The sequence below is a fragment of the Poecilia formosa genome, unplaced genomic scaffold (genome assembly GCF_000485575.1).
Source record: "Poecilia formosa unplaced genomic scaffold, Poecilia_formosa-5.1.2 Scaffold99, whole genome shotgun sequence".
Classification (NCBI taxonomy): domain Eukaryota; kingdom Metazoa; phylum Chordata; class Actinopteri; order Cyprinodontiformes; family Poeciliidae; genus Poecilia; species Poecilia formosa.
In genome coordinates, this window is record NW_006800038.1 from 1,470,809 (window position 1) to 1,488,663 (window position 17,855).

The 17,855-nt window shown below is 38.8% G+C and overlaps 1 protein-coding gene across 3 annotated transcripts in view; it reads right to left on the reverse strand.

The window, feature by feature from the left end:
- Positions 1-481: 481 nt before the first annotated feature.
- wdhd1 (WD repeat and HMG-box DNA binding protein 1) overlaps positions 482-17,855 on the reverse strand; it is a 25,357-nt gene continuing 7,983 nt past the window's right edge. Inside the window, exons 1-23 of one of the 3 annotated variants that reach the window (XM_016674667.1) lie at positions 16,332-16,352; positions 15,187-15,298; positions 14,220-14,270; positions 13,195-13,290; positions 13,031-13,123; positions 11,646-11,752; positions 11,428-11,569; positions 10,692-10,896; positions 9,275-9,459; positions 9,018-9,202; positions 8,474-8,715; positions 7,078-7,215; positions 6,848-7,004; positions 6,106-6,220; positions 5,835-5,966; positions 5,025-5,242; positions 4,267-4,385; positions 4,131-4,187; positions 3,817-3,848; positions 3,570-3,734; positions 3,070-3,206; positions 2,853-2,988; positions 482-830 (exon numbers count right to left, since the gene is read on the reverse strand). In XM_016674667.1, coding sequence (XP_016530153.1) covers positions 663-830; positions 2,853-2,988; positions 3,070-3,206; positions 3,570-3,734; positions 3,817-3,848; positions 4,131-4,187; positions 4,267-4,385; positions 5,025-5,242; positions 5,835-5,966; positions 6,106-6,220; positions 6,848-7,004; positions 7,078-7,215; positions 8,474-8,715; positions 9,018-9,202; positions 9,275-9,459; positions 10,692-10,896; positions 11,428-11,569; positions 11,646-11,752; positions 13,031-13,123; positions 13,195-13,290; positions 14,220-14,270; positions 15,187-15,291 — 2,985 coding nt within the window. In that variant the 5' untranslated portion in view covers positions 15,292-15,298; positions 16,332-16,352 and the 3' untranslated portion in view covers positions 482-662. Of the gene's footprint in view, positions 831-2,852; positions 2,989-3,069; positions 3,207-3,569; positions 3,735-3,816; positions 3,849-4,130; positions 4,188-4,266; positions 4,386-5,024; positions 5,243-5,834; positions 5,967-6,105; positions 6,221-6,847; positions 7,005-7,077; positions 7,216-8,473; positions 8,716-9,017; positions 9,203-9,274; positions 9,460-10,691; positions 10,897-11,427; positions 11,570-11,645; positions 11,753-13,030; positions 13,124-13,194; positions 13,291-14,219; positions 14,271-15,186; positions 15,299-15,532; positions 15,615-16,331; positions 16,353-17,855 lie in introns of those variants that run through there. The other 2 variants (XM_016674666.1, XM_007558801.2) reach the window with 2 other exon arrangements.

A 17,855-nucleotide genomic window follows, 5' to 3' on the forward strand; every position in this document is an offset into this window, starting at 1 on the left:
GATTATTTTCTAGTAAATGTTGGAGATTAATCTCAGAATGTTAGTTTTTTCGAGCAAATTTTTGGCGTTTTAAACTAAACTAAAAAAAAAAAATTCTTTTTGAAAATTTCATTTTTTTCTAGGAAATCAGAATTTTTCTCCCCCCCCCAAAAAAGTATTTCTCCTGATGCACATTCAGAACCTGGCAACAGGTCAGGACCAGTTGCTAGGCAACAGGCAGGAGTTGCTAGGTAACGACGCAGCTGATTTGTGATGCTGCATTCCAAATGTTTTTGAAAGGGCTCATATTCCAGACACCAAAAAACAGTAATTTATTGCCAAAAACTGGCTTTTGTGGGGAGGGGGGTGGTTAATTTTTTGGTATTTTTAGAAGCAGTTAAGACACAAATTGAAGTCCAAAAATGTGGCAAATTTAAAATGTTGGATATTTTCCAAAAGGCACTGTTGATTTGCATCAAAAATACCATTACTTCACACTAAATCTGAATTTTAATATTTATTAAATTGCTAAAATACAGAAATGTTTTTACAAATTGAAAATAAAAAAGAACCAGATTGTCATCATCTCTGACGAAGCATGATGACCTTTTGATCCAACACAGAAACAGACAACTCTTAAGAAAACAAAACATCTTTTTCCACATTTTTCATGAGTAAAACATTCAGTTTTTGCTGAATGCGAACGCAGACAGCTTGGAGGACGGATCCAGGGACGACAACTTCTTCCTGGCGTTACTTTCATCACTCTCCACCGCTTCGTTTTCTGCTCTCTTTCTTTTCTTCACGTCTGCAGTTTCTCCACTTTGTCCTTTCGCCCTTTCTGTCCACAACTGGAACAGAAGACACCAAGACGCTCACGTTAATTGCTGTTCGGGACAAGAACCCAGAGATTGCTGCTCATCGTCCAACGCGGGCGGCGAACACCTGCACGGCGATGACTAACGCCGCACACGGACACTCAGGCGTGCGGCTGGAAATTGCATCCTGTCATGTTTAATCACTATTGACAGGCGGCGTCTCTCTTCCCCCTCGTGATTTTATTTTTTCTCTCTCCTCTCAGAGACAAAAGGAAGCGTTTTCCTAGACGTAATAGATCTGGGATGAATCATCAGGCCGCTGAGTGGAGACACACAGACACACAGACACACACACCTCCAGCAGCTGCCGTTAACAGTAACAAACCAGTGCGACATGAAAAGCAGTGGATTGTTGCTAATCTGACCTCAGGGTCACAGATGTCATCATCAAACATCAAATGTCGTTTTTTTCACTTCTTGTTTGATTTTCAATAAAACTTTCAGTTAAAACTTAATTTTACGATGAATTCAGATTTTAATTTTAAATTTTAAACATTTCCCTGATAAAATAAAAAGTTAAATAAAAGTAAAAGAAGCTGATTTTGTTTCTACCAGCCATAACAGTAAAAGTGTGAAATTGTGTAAGTAAGTAAGTATGTATGTATGTATGGATGTATGGATGTATGGATGGATAAATAGATCAGGAATAAAGTCTAGAATTAAAATATTTTTCAACAGTCATCCAGATCTGGAATTGAAACCAGATTATATAGTTTTCCAGACAAAAGCATAGAAACCTGGAAAATACACCAGAAATAAAAATGAGGATTTGGTACTTATGGCCGTAAAATACAGTAAATATAATAAAGTTTTAAAGCAAATGTAATTTATTTGACTTCCAGACTTTCTGAGGATCTTTCTTGTTTTTATCCGTTTGTTTAAACCAGATAAATTTGTTAAGGTTTGTAGAATAATAGTGCACTGCTGCTCTGGACGCCCCCTGCTGGTCAAGGGGATCCAATGCAAGTGTCTGGTTATTTTTTTACATCAGTAAATTTAAAGTATCCAAATCCAAGAAACCCCTAAAATACAAAATAGCAGATAAAAAGAAATGTTGTCTCCTCTCCTGAATGTCAACCAGCTGAAAGCATCATCACAGGATCATCGAGTTCCCAGGCAACGACCCTCTTCATCCTCCTCTCCACCTCCTCTTCGCTTTCTGTTCTGAATGATCCCGTTTCCGCTAACAGACATGATGTATGCAGGGTCAGGAACAGGAAGATGAAAAGGTGAAGTGACTCATTTGTGACACAGCTGCCCTCGTTTTTCCACCTTACTGACCGACGGCGACACCGTCCAAAAAACTCAACATTTGAATGAATTTATTGTTGAAATAAATTCCTTTCCAAAATAAATTTGGAAATGGCAATTTTGGCCGCTGCTTCATCGTATACAAATGCTTTAATCTTTTAATAATCATGATTTTCACTTTCTTTTGAACCCTTAGCTGTCATGATGACAGTAACGTACAAGTCAAAGTTAAAATACTTTGACTTGCATGTAAGCATGTTGAGGGTGGCACTTAAAGAGTTAATAGTAAAAAGAAAGAAACTTAATTTGAAAGCAGATGCAGGTGCAACTTAGTAAAAACTTTGTGGCCAATAATGAGTCAGCATGCTTCTGATAACCCTCACGCTACGTTAGCATTATAGCTAGAATTAGCATTTTAGTTAATTGTAATAAAATAGCCAAGTTTAGCATAATGAATGAAGTGAATTAATGTTAGTCAAAATGTTAGCGATAGCCCACATGCTACTGGCAACATTTTAGCTAACCTTAGCTAATTATAGTTTGGGTCACTAAAACAGGGAGCTGCTTTTTGTTCTCCAGATAACAGAAATCACTGATGCCATATAAAACCATCCAGAAACGAAGTAACCCCATATCATGACACCAACCCCACCATGCTTTCCCTGTTAGGAATATTTATATCCCCCTGCTGGACAGCAGCGCAGGTGTTGAGGTTACGGATGAATTGAATTAATATTTTTGTACCAGTCTCTCGTCTGCTGACAGCGTCCTGAATCGTCCCATCGCCTCTTTGATGACGTCCGTCTCGTCCAGATCCGGATTATCGGCGATTATGATCTTCCGGTTCTCATCCAGCCACAGCTGGAAGCCTGTTTTTGGCCTGAAGACAAAGAGAGTTTCTTAATTTAGTTTTTTAAACGCAGAAGTTTCACTAATCTGCTCTTCTTTTTATATATTCCACCTCTTATTCTCTGTGTTTTCTGCAGGTGGCGCTGCAGTGTCAGGCTGTTTCTGCAGATCTGCGGCAGGCTCCGCGGCCTCCAGAGTTTTCTTATTGGCCGTCTTGTTGCTGGAGATCTGCAGCAAAGTTGACTGAGCCTGTCGGAGAAAGGCACAAGAAATAAAAATTGAAGACCGTCTGTTTTGCTGAAACAGATCAAAACTGTCATAACTTCTGTTTAAAGTCCTAAAAACCACTAAAGTATGATCCATATTATTTAAATAGATAGATATGTCAACAAGTCGCAGATATTTATTTTAAAGATGATGATGTCACCTTTGGGCAACTTGTAACGATTAATCGATTCTTTTATTTATTGATTAATCTGATAAATAATTGAATAAAAACGCTTATTCAAGTCTTTCTTAAACAATATTAGAAAAAGATTAATAAATTGATCAGTAATCGATTAATCACGATTAATCGTGATTAATCCGGTTAATCGTTTCAGCCGTAGTTACCTTGGCTTTGGTTCTGGGAGCCAGTGGCTTGAGGACGGGGCCTTTGCTGGGTTTCCCTGCTGACCCGCTGAGCGGAGCCAACTTCCTGCTGGACCTCATGTTGTCCAGGATGTTTGACACTCGAGCTTGTCCAGACGAAGACGTCGGCTTGCCAGAATCAGCGACCTGAAAGCGTCAGATTTAACCCACAGTTTAACATTTACACTATAAAACATAACCTGGTGTAGAAACGTGCTGCGGTTCTCACCTTGAACGGGTTTGATCTTCCAACTCGACCAACTGGACCAGAAAGAAGCAAAGATTCAGGAACGTTGACAGACGGATAAACGGACAGATAGATGATAAATGGATGGATGAATAAATCGATGGATGGATAAATTAACATATAAATGGGTAAAGATATATTTTTTAGTTTTCATGATGCAATGCAGATGTAAAACTTTGATAAGTTGCTCAATAAACTGATTTATTTTTAATTTTAACCAAAGAGTTGTACTTCACCATGTCTGAAGTTAGCAAACAGCGACAACACGCTGGTGGTCGCCTGCGTCCTGGACTCACCTGGCGTCAACGACGGCTTCGCGGGCAAACCCGACTCTTTAGCGAAAGGATTCAAACCTGAGAAGCAAAACGGGACCTTCAGCTGGACTCATCCACGGTTTGGGAAAAACTAAGAGGAAAGGAGGTGAAAACTCACATCTTTTGGTTTCTTCTGTCTCCATTTCCCTTCCATCCTCTTCCTCCTCACACTCTTCTTCATCCTCCTCCTGCTGCTCGTCGTTCTGCCTCGTGTTGTAAGGTTCAGTCTGCCGATACCTGGACAAATAAAGTTAAAGGACATTTAACGATATGGAAAATAAACAGACTGGGAACATTTGTTCAATTCCAGATTATAAACCATTTAATCTAGAGCTGCAGCTAACGATTATTTGATTAATCGATTGTTCTGGCAATTAATCGGATTTAAAAAATTGCCACGTTCTGCAAATTTTTCATTTAACTTTTTACATTATATTAAAAATATACTGCTCAAAAAAATAAAGGGAACATTTCACTTTAATTTTGTGTGTGGCTCCAAATCCAGGCCTCCATTGGTTAATAAATTTGATTTCCATTGATGATTTTTGTGTGATTTTGTTGTCAGCACATTCAACTTTGTACAGAACAAAGTATTCAATGAGAATATTTCATTCATTCAGATCTAGGATGTGTTATTTGCATGTTCCCTTTATTTTATTGAGCAGTGTACATTAAAAGATGCAAATTAGGAAATAGTTAAATTAATTTTTAACTATGAAAATAAACATTCTGTTGCCTAAAATGTTATAAAGTTTTAGTTTAATTACTGCTGTCAATAAGTTGTTCATTCAGCAAAAGGCCTTTTAATTTTAGTGGACGGTTATTTTATAATCGATTAATCGTTTCTGCCGTAGGGAGCGATGTGTTCCGATTTACCCCGAGGTCCGTCTGTCGCTAGAGAACTCCGGCTCCTCTTCAGGTTCCTCGTCTTCCTGCAGCTGGGTCGACTTCTCCAGCGCAATCTCGTTGAGCCGCTGCGCCAGGTTCATCCGCCTGGATCGGGATGCGTACCGGATCGCCAGAGTCACCACGTTCTGGGTCATCAGCTCCGCCAGCTCCACGCAGCGAAACTCCCGCTCCAGCTTACAGGACAACTGGAACAAACAAAGGTGACCCGTCACGCTTCCTTGAACCGGTTGGGTCGATACAACATGATAAGACTGAAGACTTATCATCCAAGTTTTAGCAGAAAGAGAGAAAAATGATAAATCATGCAAATAGAAATTATTGAGCTTGTTTTAATTAACTGATTTATTGCTTGTTGCTGTTTAAATTATTCTGGTTTTCATTTCTGTTACTCTTTTCTGTCCCCTTTCTGTCCAAACTGACCAAAAGTGGTGGAGCTCAGTTTGGGTTGCTAGGTAACGGGCAGAGTTCCCCTGGGGTTGCTAGGTAACGGGCAGAGTTCCCCTGGGGTTGCTAGGTAACAGGGCAGAGTTCCCCTGGGGTTGCTAGGTAACAGGGCAGAGTTCCCCTGGGGTTGCTAGGTGAAAGGTCAGTGCCTGCTGATTTGGGACGTTACATTAGGAAGGTTTTTAAAATGGCTCATTTTAAAAACGTATTAAAGACTTATTGCTGAAAAGCACCTGGATGGTTTTTTTTAAAGTGTTTTGTTTTTTAGAAGCAGTCAAAACAGCATAAAAATGTGTATTTTAGAGTAATGTTAAGGTTCATGTTCCCTCTTACAGCAAACATCTTCATGAGAAGCTCCTGCTGCTCCTTGTCCGACTGCGTCTGCGCAGCCTCGTCGACTTCGTAGCCGCTGGAGGACAGGAAGCTGAAGTGATTATGGAAGAGGACGGAGCGCCAGTACTGCTCCTGGAAACAAAGTGGAGGACGGAAAATTCAGGAATTACTTCCTGAAACCGTTCTACTGCAACAACCAAAAATGCCTCAGAAACAAAATGAGACGAGGAGTGAAGCTGTTTGCCGACGTGTGTTGGGCTTTTGGGTTCACCTCCATTTGTCCCTTTTCTGTGCTGGTCTGACACAGCGGCAGCTTAAACGGCAGGATGGCGACAGCCGGCCGAGGCAGAGTGGGAGGATACCGGGAGCCTTTGCACGGGATACACCTGAATGCATTCAAATAAAAATAAATCAACTTGACGTCAAAATTTAAACCGGAAACAAGAACTGCTAAAACGGTTGGAACATGGAACAGTTTTATTACTGCAAATAAGTTAAAGCAAGGTTGTTAAAACTTTGGCGCGGGGGCCGTTTGCTGCCACTGACTGATTTTTTTTGCGGCCCAAGACTCCAATTCAAGGCAATAAACACTGGAACCAGAGGTTATGGAAGAGGGTTGGTGCCAATGAGAATTAAAAAACAATCTGAATTCTTCTCATAATTTTGATTTTTTTCCCCCCTTAAGAATAAAGTCAAAACATACTTTTGAGTCGCCTGAATTTGCTCTTTAAAACATACTTTTTACAAAATTGATCTTATGTAATATCCTGATATTTTGAGACACCAAACTTTTGGTTTTCATTGTCTGTAAACCATAATAATAACATTTACAAGAAAAAAGGTTTTAATGTTTTACTCCATAGGAAATGAATCTAAAAGAGTTTAACTCTTTGAAAGGAGTGAAAAAAACCTTTTTGGGATATTCTAATATTTTGAGATGCAAAATCTTTTCTCTCAGCAGTAACATGTAAAAGCTTCTTCCACTTTACACACTGCGGCTGTCTGCGGCTCACCTGAGCTGCTGGGGGTTCTCATGCGCCCCGACCACCCAGTAGTGATCCGATTTGCTCTTGCAGGTTTCTCTGGTGTTGCAAACCGGCGTCCAGGTGTTGCCCAGCGCGCGGTTCAGCATCCGCACCAGGCCGTTTGAATCCACGTAGCACGCCGTGCCTGAAAACACGAGAAACCGGCTCTGAAAACAAACTTCTCATTCAGACGTGAGGAACTTCGTCCGGGTTCTGACCTTCGGCGGTGAATCCAGCCCAGCAGAGGTACGACTTGGGGGAGAGGGGCAGCGGTTCGCCGCTCATCAGCTGCCTCTTTCTGCGACCAAACTGCAGCAGCTGAACGCCGAGAGCTTGTTCTCCGTCGAAACCCGTCGCTGAGGGCGTGAAGCAAAAAAGAACATGAGCATCCATACAATTCAAGGGCGGCCATTTTGAAAACCTGTTCATCTTAGAGGTAACAGTTGATAGCCATCAAAACCCACAGAGGAGGTGGATAACGAAGGAAGGTAAAAAAAAACCTGGCCATTTTCAGATCTGTAACGTACTGAGCTCACCTGTCTCCATGACAACCGCTAGACGCCATTTATATGCAAACAGGATCAGAAATGAAGCTAAGAAAAGGCTTTTCCCATCCTACCATCACAAACACGGACATGTGGAGTTTGCCAGATACTTCCAGGATGTTAATTAGGAGCTGCAAACTTTAGTCAGACAAGACGTAAACTGAGATTTTCAACAACAAAGATGTTAGGTACGGCTGAAGACGTGTGATGCTGTGGGCCTGTTTTCTTCCAAAGCCTCTACGAACATTGTAGAGCAAACTTGGGGCTGCAACTATGATCAACTTTGTAATCAATTCTTCTGAATATTAACTGATTAATCATAAAAAAATTGGCACATTGTTCAGATTTTTTATTTAACCTTTTTATACATTAGAAATATGTTAAAATATGCAAACAAACAAATAATTCATTTTTAAAATAAGGAAATAAATGTTTTATTGACTAAAACACAACAATTTATTATCCAATTAATCGTCAGATTAATCGATCACTAAAATGGGATAACAGCATTCCTTTATTGAAAGCTTCATCATTTGTAGGAAAGGATTCATCTGCAGCTAAAAATTACTGTAAATTATTCTGTGTTTTTTTTTTCATTAATAATTGGTGCTTGATAGGAGATTAATTTTACTGAATTTGAATCAGGTGAGTTTTAAAAAATATATAAAATAATAATAACTTTTGGCAAAAAATGACTTGGCCATTATTTTAGGAAGGTGACAATATATTATTCTCTCAGCAAATTGCCTTTTGCAAATTGCTCTAGTTAACGATTAACCAATTACTAAATTAGTTGATTAATTCAATAATCGATTAATCACTATTAATCATGTCAGCCCTGCATCAAATTTGAAATATCAGGACATTTTAAATACAAAACCTGCAAAAGAAGTGAACTCAGGACAGTTCTTGAGTGTCCTGAGTTCCTATTTATTTGCCTGGATAGGATAATATTCAGGCAAATAAACACAGAAATGATTAAAATCAACTCTGTTCTGCAGAAAGGTCCAGCCTGTGGCTTTGTTTGGCCTGAGGGAAACCTCCGTGTTGGAGTGAGTTTGGGTCGTACCTCGGTGGTAAACCACCAGCAGCTGCTCCCCGTGGCCGGCCATGCACACCACCGGCCCCGGCAGGCTGCAGATCTCCCTCTGGACGCCGCCGACGGAGAACAGCCGCAGCAGCAGCGCGCTGGTGGCGACGGCCGCCCAGCCCTGACCCAGACACAGCGCCTTCACGTCCTCGCCCTGCGGCAGGTCCACCATCCACTCCTTATTGGTGTCCCAGCTGGAGAAGTGGAGGCACTGCAGCTTACTGGGAGCAAACAGGAGAAGTTAGAGACGTTCACTGGAACTGGAGGAAGCCATCGATGCATATGACTGCAGAGGACAGCGACCTAGCAACAATCTATTGAGAAACTTGCACAGCAGCAGTTTCAGGTTTCACCACTGTGCCTCTTAACTGCTTAAAAAAAAAAAAAAAACGGTGTGGAGTGAAAACTGGAAACCAGTTTTTCAGATATTTAAAACAAAAAAGCTCTAATTATCGATATCAACTCCTATGAAACACTTTTATCGCGACACGTTTTTCAGCCGCATCGTCCAATCCAGCCTCACCTGGCGAGGTCGTCGGTGCTTGGGCAGGCCAGCAGCACGGCCTCCTGGGAAAGGTCGGCCATGGTGTGACCCAGGGAGTTGGTGAGGTGCATGGCGTGGTGCACGGCGGTGTCGTGAAACTCCACGTCGATGGCGTTGTCCTGCTCATCGTTGTAGCCTCGCACTATCCCCACAGAGTTCCACATCTGGACAGTTTAGGGAGCATGAGGGAGGAAACCCACAGCGGGAAAATGGAGGCGTGAGTCCGGGCGTCCTACCATGAAGCGGTGAGTGAGGTGAGCTGGCGTGGATCCGGGCTGAAAGGCCTTCTGGGGAGGAGTCGGCACCGGGCCGTCGTAGACGGGGCGCAGCGGCGCCGCCGCCGCCGGGGCCACTGAGCTGCCGGCGTCGTCATCATCATCCTCCCCAAACTTATCTTGACCGAGTTTAAGGGATCCTGTGTCTGAAATTAGAGCATAAGAACAAAAAACTTCAAATTTAACAGACACTCACAGAAATACACACTTCAGACACGTCAACGCTGAAACAGCAACAGGTTCTGAAACTCATTTACAATTTAATGTGCTGCATTGAAAAGCACTGTGATTAAAGATACAGAAAGCAGCCAATCCTTTCCCAGATCTTCGTGTTCACTGCGCTGAACACAGAGAATATGGTACTTTCCAGACTGTTCCAAAAATTCAAAGAACCTGTTTGACTTTGTCTGTTGACATGCAACTTCTAAAGACCAGAACGCAGATCAGTTTCTGAAACTTGCAGGTTAATTTTCCCCCTTAGGAATTTGAGCAATCTGCACCAGTTAGGTTCTGGGAATGTTCAGAAAAGTTGAAAAATGCACGATCCAGAATGTAGCATGCAAGTACTTCAAAGTAGCCTGCACATTCTAAAGAGTAGCACACAAATCCTAAAGTGTATTGTAAACTCCTGAAAAGCAGCTTAAAGTTCTAAAAAGTAGCACACAAAATAAAAAATGTAGTATTAAGTTCTTTTTAAACTTAATGCTACTTTTTAAAAAGTTGTGATCAAGTTCTGAAAAGTGGCATAAAATGTCAACAAAGCAGGGGGAAGTTTTAGAAAGTAGCATGTGGGCTATAAAAGTAGCGTAAAAATCTAAAAGGTAGAATACAACCTCTAAAAGCTAGCATCTAAAATTAGTGTGCAAGCTCTAAAAAACAGCGTAAAAGTTCTGCTTAGTGGAATACAAATTCTAGAGAGTGCCATATAAGTTGTAGAAAGTAGTGTCAAAGTTCTAGAAAGTAACATACAAGTTTTATAATGTTATTTTTAATTACCAAATGTTAACCTGCAGTTTTTGGACAAAAACATGAAATTCAGGGGCTGTAACCAGTAAATTAAACACAAGCTGAACGTTTGGAGCCTGACAGTTTTCTGTGGAAACACGGATATTACTGGAGTGTAGTTTGTAATTCCTGAAATGTGTCCAGATCGTAACACGTCAGTTTCAGAATGTAACGTGAAAGTTCCAGGTAAGTTAGATTTAAATACTGGAATAAAACGTGTAAATTTTGAAATACAACCTCAGAGTCCAGGAAAGCAACGGGAAGTTAAAACATTTGTTCCCGTCTTACAGTTGCATCTCAGAGTCATGTTTTCTGTTCTTGTAGCTAAACGGCAGGTTCAGAAAACACCTGAAATGATGCAACTCTTCCTCACCCAGCGAGTTCTCATCGTCCAGGATGGCGCCTCTGTTCCTCACTCGACCCGTGGACGGGATCAGGAAGTCGTCATCGTCCTCATCCTCCGCCGCCGCCGCCTTCTTTACTGGTGAATTGGTGTCACTGAGTCCTTCATCCATCAGTCTGTCATCATCCTCGTCAAACAGGTCGTCGTAGCCTTTAGCAGGTTTCGCAGCTGGAGCCTGAAGACAAAACAGGAATTTTATGTAGTGATTCTGTTGGACGGAAATTAATCTCATCGCCTTCAATTAACTGGTGGAACAAACTGAGCAAAGCAGGAGCCCAATAGATTTGGCTAAAAAAGAAAAGAAAAAAAAATCAAAACAAAAATATATTAAAACAAAATTAAAAAGAATTGAAAAAAAAAAAGGATATAAAATACTGTGCAGTTATCAAGAATAACACCCTAAATCCAAAAGAACCTGCAGAGTAGGATATTAGGACAACTTTTAAAAATGTACAAATGTGCATTAAAAAAATACTTTTAGTAAAAATAAAACTGTGCAAACAAAAGAGATGTGCAAAAACCAGCAGAAATATTATCTAAAATAACTAACTGCAAATACCATCAGAAATGTCATATAAAATGAGTAAAACTGCACAAATACATTCAGAAATCTTATTAAAAATTAGTAAAGCAGTTCAGGAAGAGCTTGCTGCTTGGTGAGGGAGACAGCAGTGAGTGTTAGAGTGGAGGTGGAAGGTGGCGGTACCGTGGTGGAGCCGGTACCGGTACCGGAGATGCTGAGTCCGTCCAGCAGGCCCAGGCAGCCCTCTGTGTCCGTGTAGGCGATCTGGCTGCCGGACGGATGCCAGGCCAAGCTGCACACCGTGAATCCTTTCTCATGCTTCTGCCTGCAGGAAACACATTTCACCTGTAAGAACGACGACGATAAACACGGCTCCTAAGAGATCCGACTCTGGGCCGCACCGTTCCACCACCAGCCGGCTGTTCACGTCCCAGATCGTCAGCAAACCTCCGACGGCGCCGGCTGCAAGGAAGCGGCCGCAAGGGGACCAGGCCGCCACGTTCACGGGCTGCAGAGAGAGAAAGAAACTTTATGAGGAATAAAACCTCTAGAACGCTTCTTCACAGCTGAACCAGAGTTTCCATTCAGACACTTTTCCCAACGTGAAATTCAAGCACGTTTCAAGCACTTTCAAGGTAAGTTTTCAAACTTTTCCAGCATCACTTTGGAGAAAAAAACAATACAAACAACAGTTTCACTTCACTATTGCATGATATCAATTATTAGTAGTTCTAACATCTTGTGATAGCATCTATATTTGAAATGTCTCCATCTGATTAGTTTGAAAATAAAACACTAATTTAACTAAATCTCTTAATTTCAATAACTTAATGTAAAATCCGATTTTTAAATTCAAAATATTTGCACAAGAAACTAAAACAGTTTATAGGATTTTGTTTTCTAGCATTTAGCAAATAGAGATAATTTTAGTGAGTCTAACTGACCGAAAACAAGAATATTTAATCTGATTTAACTTGAGACAGCGAGAAGGAAATAATTTATCTTTTTATTAGGTGTACACTACAAAAACACTAAATCTTAAGTATTTTTTGGCAGATTATTTAACTTCTAACGTGGGAAAAATTTTGTTATAATTTAAATAATCTGCTAATAGAACTAGAACTTTTTTAATCAATATTAAGGAATTATTGACTTAATTTTTTTTTTTAAGCTATACACTGCAAAAACACAAAATCTTACCAACTATTTCTGTGGTTTCTAGTGCAAATGTCTTAGTTCACTTTAAATGAGACAAAACTAACTGACAAGCAACTTTTCAGCAAGACAATACCTTAATTTAAGTCAGTAATTGTCTAATATTGATTAATAAAACAATACTGGTTGCATTGGAATTATTTCAATTATAAAAATATTTTTTTCCAGTATTAAGGAATTATTAAAAAAAGTTATCTAAAATTATTTTTAAATTATGTAAAAGCTGCTGCATCTTGTTAAAAAGTTATAAGTTAGTTTTGTTTTATTTCAAGTGCACCAAGACATTTGCACTAGAAACTAGACCAAAAACACTCGGTAAGGTTTTTTTTTTTTTTTTTTTTTTTTTTTTCTTATACTGTTTATGTTTTTAGTGCTGCAAGGGATCCACAAATTTTTTTTTTGCGCAGTTTATTAAAATATCTAGTTTTAACTGTAAATAAAGTTTTTCCAAATTTAGGCTTTTAATCATTTGGTTTTATTACAAAACTCTGCAGTTTGAATATCGAGCACTTTCCAAAAACAGCAAACTGGAATGTGATCATTTTTTACAGTGCAGTAGTTTTGCTCTCACCTGTGTGAGCAGCTCATCGGACAGCGAGCCGACCTGATCCCAGGATCCCCGCTCGTACAGGTGAACTCTGGTTTCCACTGGAACAGCTAAAAGCTAACATCGAAACGTTTTTCAGACGATTTGTGCTTTTAATGCGCCCGCTCAGCGAACCCCGGCTGACCGACCTTCCCAGCTGCAGGCTGGAACGCCAAGCGGCACAGAGACGCCGCGTTGCTGACGTCGTTCGTTTTCTGTAGCAGCGGCCAGCTGGTCACCCGAGTCTGAGAGGAGAAAGGAAAATACGATTTCAAAAACAATAGGATAAAAACTGAACAAATGGGGTCCACAACTAAAATTAGACCTGTCAATAAACAATCAATCAATCAATAACATGATAATTAAAGCATGATTTATTGTTTTTCTCATTTCTCTCTGGATGATAAAAGGTTTTCGGTCTGGTGTTTTGGTCTCAAATGAACCTTTTTTGAAGAACATTTTTGTTTCCAGAAACTCCATGATTAATTTTATTTGTTGTTTTGTTTCTTTATTCTGGATATTTAACATGTTTTCCATTTCCAGTGTTAAATGTTCATTAGAATTTAAAGTTTATTGATAAATGCAAATGCATTATTGTGCCATTACCACCAATTACTGGAAAATGATCTCAAAACAACAATATCATCGTTTATCTCAATAACTTCTGGGATAAATTAAAGCTAGATTTATTACCATGACAGGCGTAAGTCCAATTCAAAAGAATACAAACTGCCTCAAACCCCAGCAGATGTTCAGACTTTTTATTTTTAATCAGGGTAAAATTATTACAGACCAATTAAAATCTTAGAATTGAAAATGTTGGCACCAAGTATTCAATACCCAGACTCTGTTTTTAATGATTTTAGGAAACTTACTTTTCAACAAAATGACCTAAATTTCATTTTTATTGCTCAAATTATACAAAGAATGTTTCATTACTTTCAGCAGAAACATTTCCGTCTTTTAATGAGGCTCTACAATAATTTATACGTCAATGAATATTTTTTATATTTTACTCTTTTACTTAAAGTATCCAACCTAGTTTATTGTTGAATAGCATAAAAAGTCACTGCTTTGTTTCTTTGTTATTTTTATTGGACTCCAAACCCCCGGTGTTTTTCCGACCCATGAAACAAAACGTTTGCTGAACCGGGCTGATGGGAATCAGACGTACCTGATCCTCGATGTTCCACACGACGACCGAGCCGTCGCAGCTGGAAGACGCCTGGCAGAGACCAGACGGCGCAAACGGATTAATAGTTTATCATCTTTACCCGTCAGACACACAAATTAGTTCAGAATATGGCTCTAGATGCATGTCGAAATAGATAAATTTTATTTAATTAAGTGAAATTACTTCCTAATTTGATCTCCAAAACATTTACGCTGCAAAAACACACGATTTTACCAAATATTTTTGTCTGTTTTCTAGTGTAAATATCTGAAAGCCCTTGAAATAAGACAAAAATAACTTACAAGTAATTCTTCAGCAGGATATAGAAGTTTGTTTTTAGTAAATAATTAATTAAAATGTATTTAAAAATGACTGGTTTCATTGGCAGATTGTTTCTCTTACAAAAAACATTTTAAAAGTCTTATTTCAGATCTACAATAACATAATAAAATACTGAAATAAAACTCTATAAAGTATCATTGTGATGATTAATCTGTAAGCATTGTAACATATTTATTGCACTTGGATTATTATTATTATTATTATTATTACTGGTAGTAATACTATAAAAACATATTTTAAAAAATAATTAGAAATTATTTTTACTATTTTTATTAATACATGTACTAAAATAAAACATTGCGAAAAAGTTTAATTATTTAATCTTATTATTCCTGGTAATATAAGAAAATGTTTTTAAAAATGATAAATTATTTGTACTATTATTATTGATAAATGTACTGAAATAAAAATCAGCAAATAAATTAAATCAACATTATAATTCTGAGTAATATTATAAAAAAACACTTGAAAAAATAATTATAATTTATTTGCACCATTTCTATTAATAAATGTACTAAAATAAAATATAGCAAATAAATTTAATAATTATCATGAAAATAAGAAAACATGCAGCTAATGTCTGAGTAAAAATCTAATAGAGAAAATAGTTCTGTTTGTTTCTCACCAAGTATTCATCTTTAGGGTCAAAGGTCACACTGAGGACGGGCGCTTCGTGACCCCGCAGTGTTTTCTGCTGGCTGCTGTCTGACACCTCCACCACCTTCACCATGAAGTCACTGAGAAAAAAAAACAGGAGAATAATAAAAACTTCATGACGTCACAGTGAGACGAAACAGGAAAAATAATCCGGACTTCCTCCTCTGGCGGCGGCGAAGCCAGAATTTAAGGAATTGATAACACAACAGGCCTCATTAGCCAGAAAACAGCAACATTGATGCAGCTCCATGTCCTGAGCTTCTATTGTTGAGATCAAGCTGCTCAAAACGAATCAATTCATGCAGGAAACGCACATCCTGCTCCAATCACAGCCAATCAACCCGAAGAGGCGCGCTCTGTCTGCCAGGTGGGTTTCAGCTGCAGCAGAAACGTGAAATCAAATCACAGCAGAGCAGACAGACGGATTCACAAAGTGAAACCGACATGTGGAAAAACCTCTGGAGCATGAAAAAATATTTTTGAAGGTTTCTCATGTCCATAAGATTAAATTCTCTTTATAAAAAGGGAAAACTCGTTTTTATTTTTGAAATTTGATTAGGGGTGCAAGTTGTCAATGAATTAATTTAAAGATGGCTAATCTTAGCCATCACCATTTCTAACAACAATTTGAAGAATTTGAATGTATAGGAGTTACAATAGCATACAATAAAGGATTTTTGAATTTGAAACGATCAAAAAAAAGAGTAATTGATAAGCTGCCATTTTGTTAAAACCTGAGTTTTCTGTTGTCAATATGGCCGATATTTCCATAACATATAGAGGCCATATCATTTAAATTTTACCACTATTTGTGTCAGCTGTACTAAATAGCGACTGAATACATGTGATTTTGTCACATCATTAAATATTAGAGGAACTTCTTATGTAGTTGAATATAAAAATAAAATATGTGAAACACTGACTTAATTCCTCAGAGATAATAATATAAACATATTACCTGCAGTTGTTCCTGTAGGAACAATAAAACTTCGCTAAATTAAGCGCTTGTGCGTGTGAGGACTGAGGCAAACGAAGATGACTGTGGCAAATGATACAAGTTTTACGTGTGTGGGGTCGGTTGGGCCCCATTTCTAAACACAAGGGTTAATTCACCACAGCCCTAAAAAATCATGTCTTTTTCCATTTTTCTGGGTAATTACAGTTTTCTGTCACCTCAGCCTCATCTTCGTAGCGCTTCAGTAACTTTTTAATCGAAAAGTTGGCGCTGTTTTGTCGTGTAGCTCAGCTGAATTAGCGCCATTAAGGTGAAAACTTAATAGCGAGTATTTATGTTTCAAAACAGAACAGCATAAAATACATTTTTCATCCCACATCGGACTCGGGACCGTTTGTCTTTTTCGGTCCATCAAAGATGGCCGCCGTCTTTGATTTCTGTATCATCAGCTCCCAGGATGACCAGCGGCGCCCTCTGCTGGATGGCGGACAAACTACAACACTGAACGAAAATCTAAAACGGACATTAGTTAATACTTTTGATCTAATAAACGATTGTTTATTAGTAGTTTTGATGGTGTAATGAAACTAAATTTGGACTTCTGTGCCATAGTTCCAGAAAGTAAAAGATTATTATCCCCATAGAGTCAAATAAATTATGAAAATTTGGTCCCCAGTTGATAAATAAATGAAAAAAATACTTCTTATCCAATACAACAAAAATAATTGGTATGCAATTTAAGCGAATGGAACTTCTTAAACCAGAACTCATATCAGTTTATTTCTAACACTAACTGGAGAAGTAGCCAGTTGTTTGGAAACAAAACATTCATAATAAAATTAGTCATTATCCCTTGGTCATTTCTGGTCTCAGTCACCTGGATCCGGCGGCGACTCTGGTGCCGCTGCGGTTGAAGGTGACGTGAGTGGCATTGGTGGTGAACCGCGTCAGGATGCCATCTGGATCACCGTCGGGAAACGTGTGGATCTGCACCGTGTTGCTGGAGCTCGCCGTCACCAACTTGCCTTTCTGTGGGGAAACAAAGGACAAAAGTTTTCCACAATCACATACTCCGATTTATCAGTTTTGACAACAACCTGAAGGCTGCAATCTGATAGAAGAGGCGAACCTTGAGTGCGAGGGAGTAAGCCTTTTCCCCAACGGTGATGAACTTTGGATCGTCATCATCCAGGCTTTCCCAAATCCGAACATCGCCGTCGTTTCCACATGTTACAATATACCTGGAGAAAAGTTTTTAAATAAAAAAAGATCACATATTTTTCTTTATGACATTTTTGAATCTAACAGTTTGTGGATGAATTGCAGTATTAAAATTTGCTCCATTTTTAAACTTTTCCCCCATAAATAACCATTAAGTCTAACTTTTTTTTCTCTTTCCAATTCTTTTAATTTAATTCTGTCCTTAAATGACATTAAGGCTCTAAATTAAATGCATAATTTGTCAATTTAAGCACACATTTCAATGTGTTTTTTATGGGATAGAAAAATGAAAAACCTTCCCCTTTTACTCTTACTGCCATAAATAAAATTCAAAACAGTTAGCTTTTATATACATGTATTAAAAAACTATGGTAACAGCCGTGCAGAAACACAGTGAAACTTATGTATGTAAAAGGGAAGGGCATGAAAACCTTTTGCAAAGACAACAACACATGCAGGAG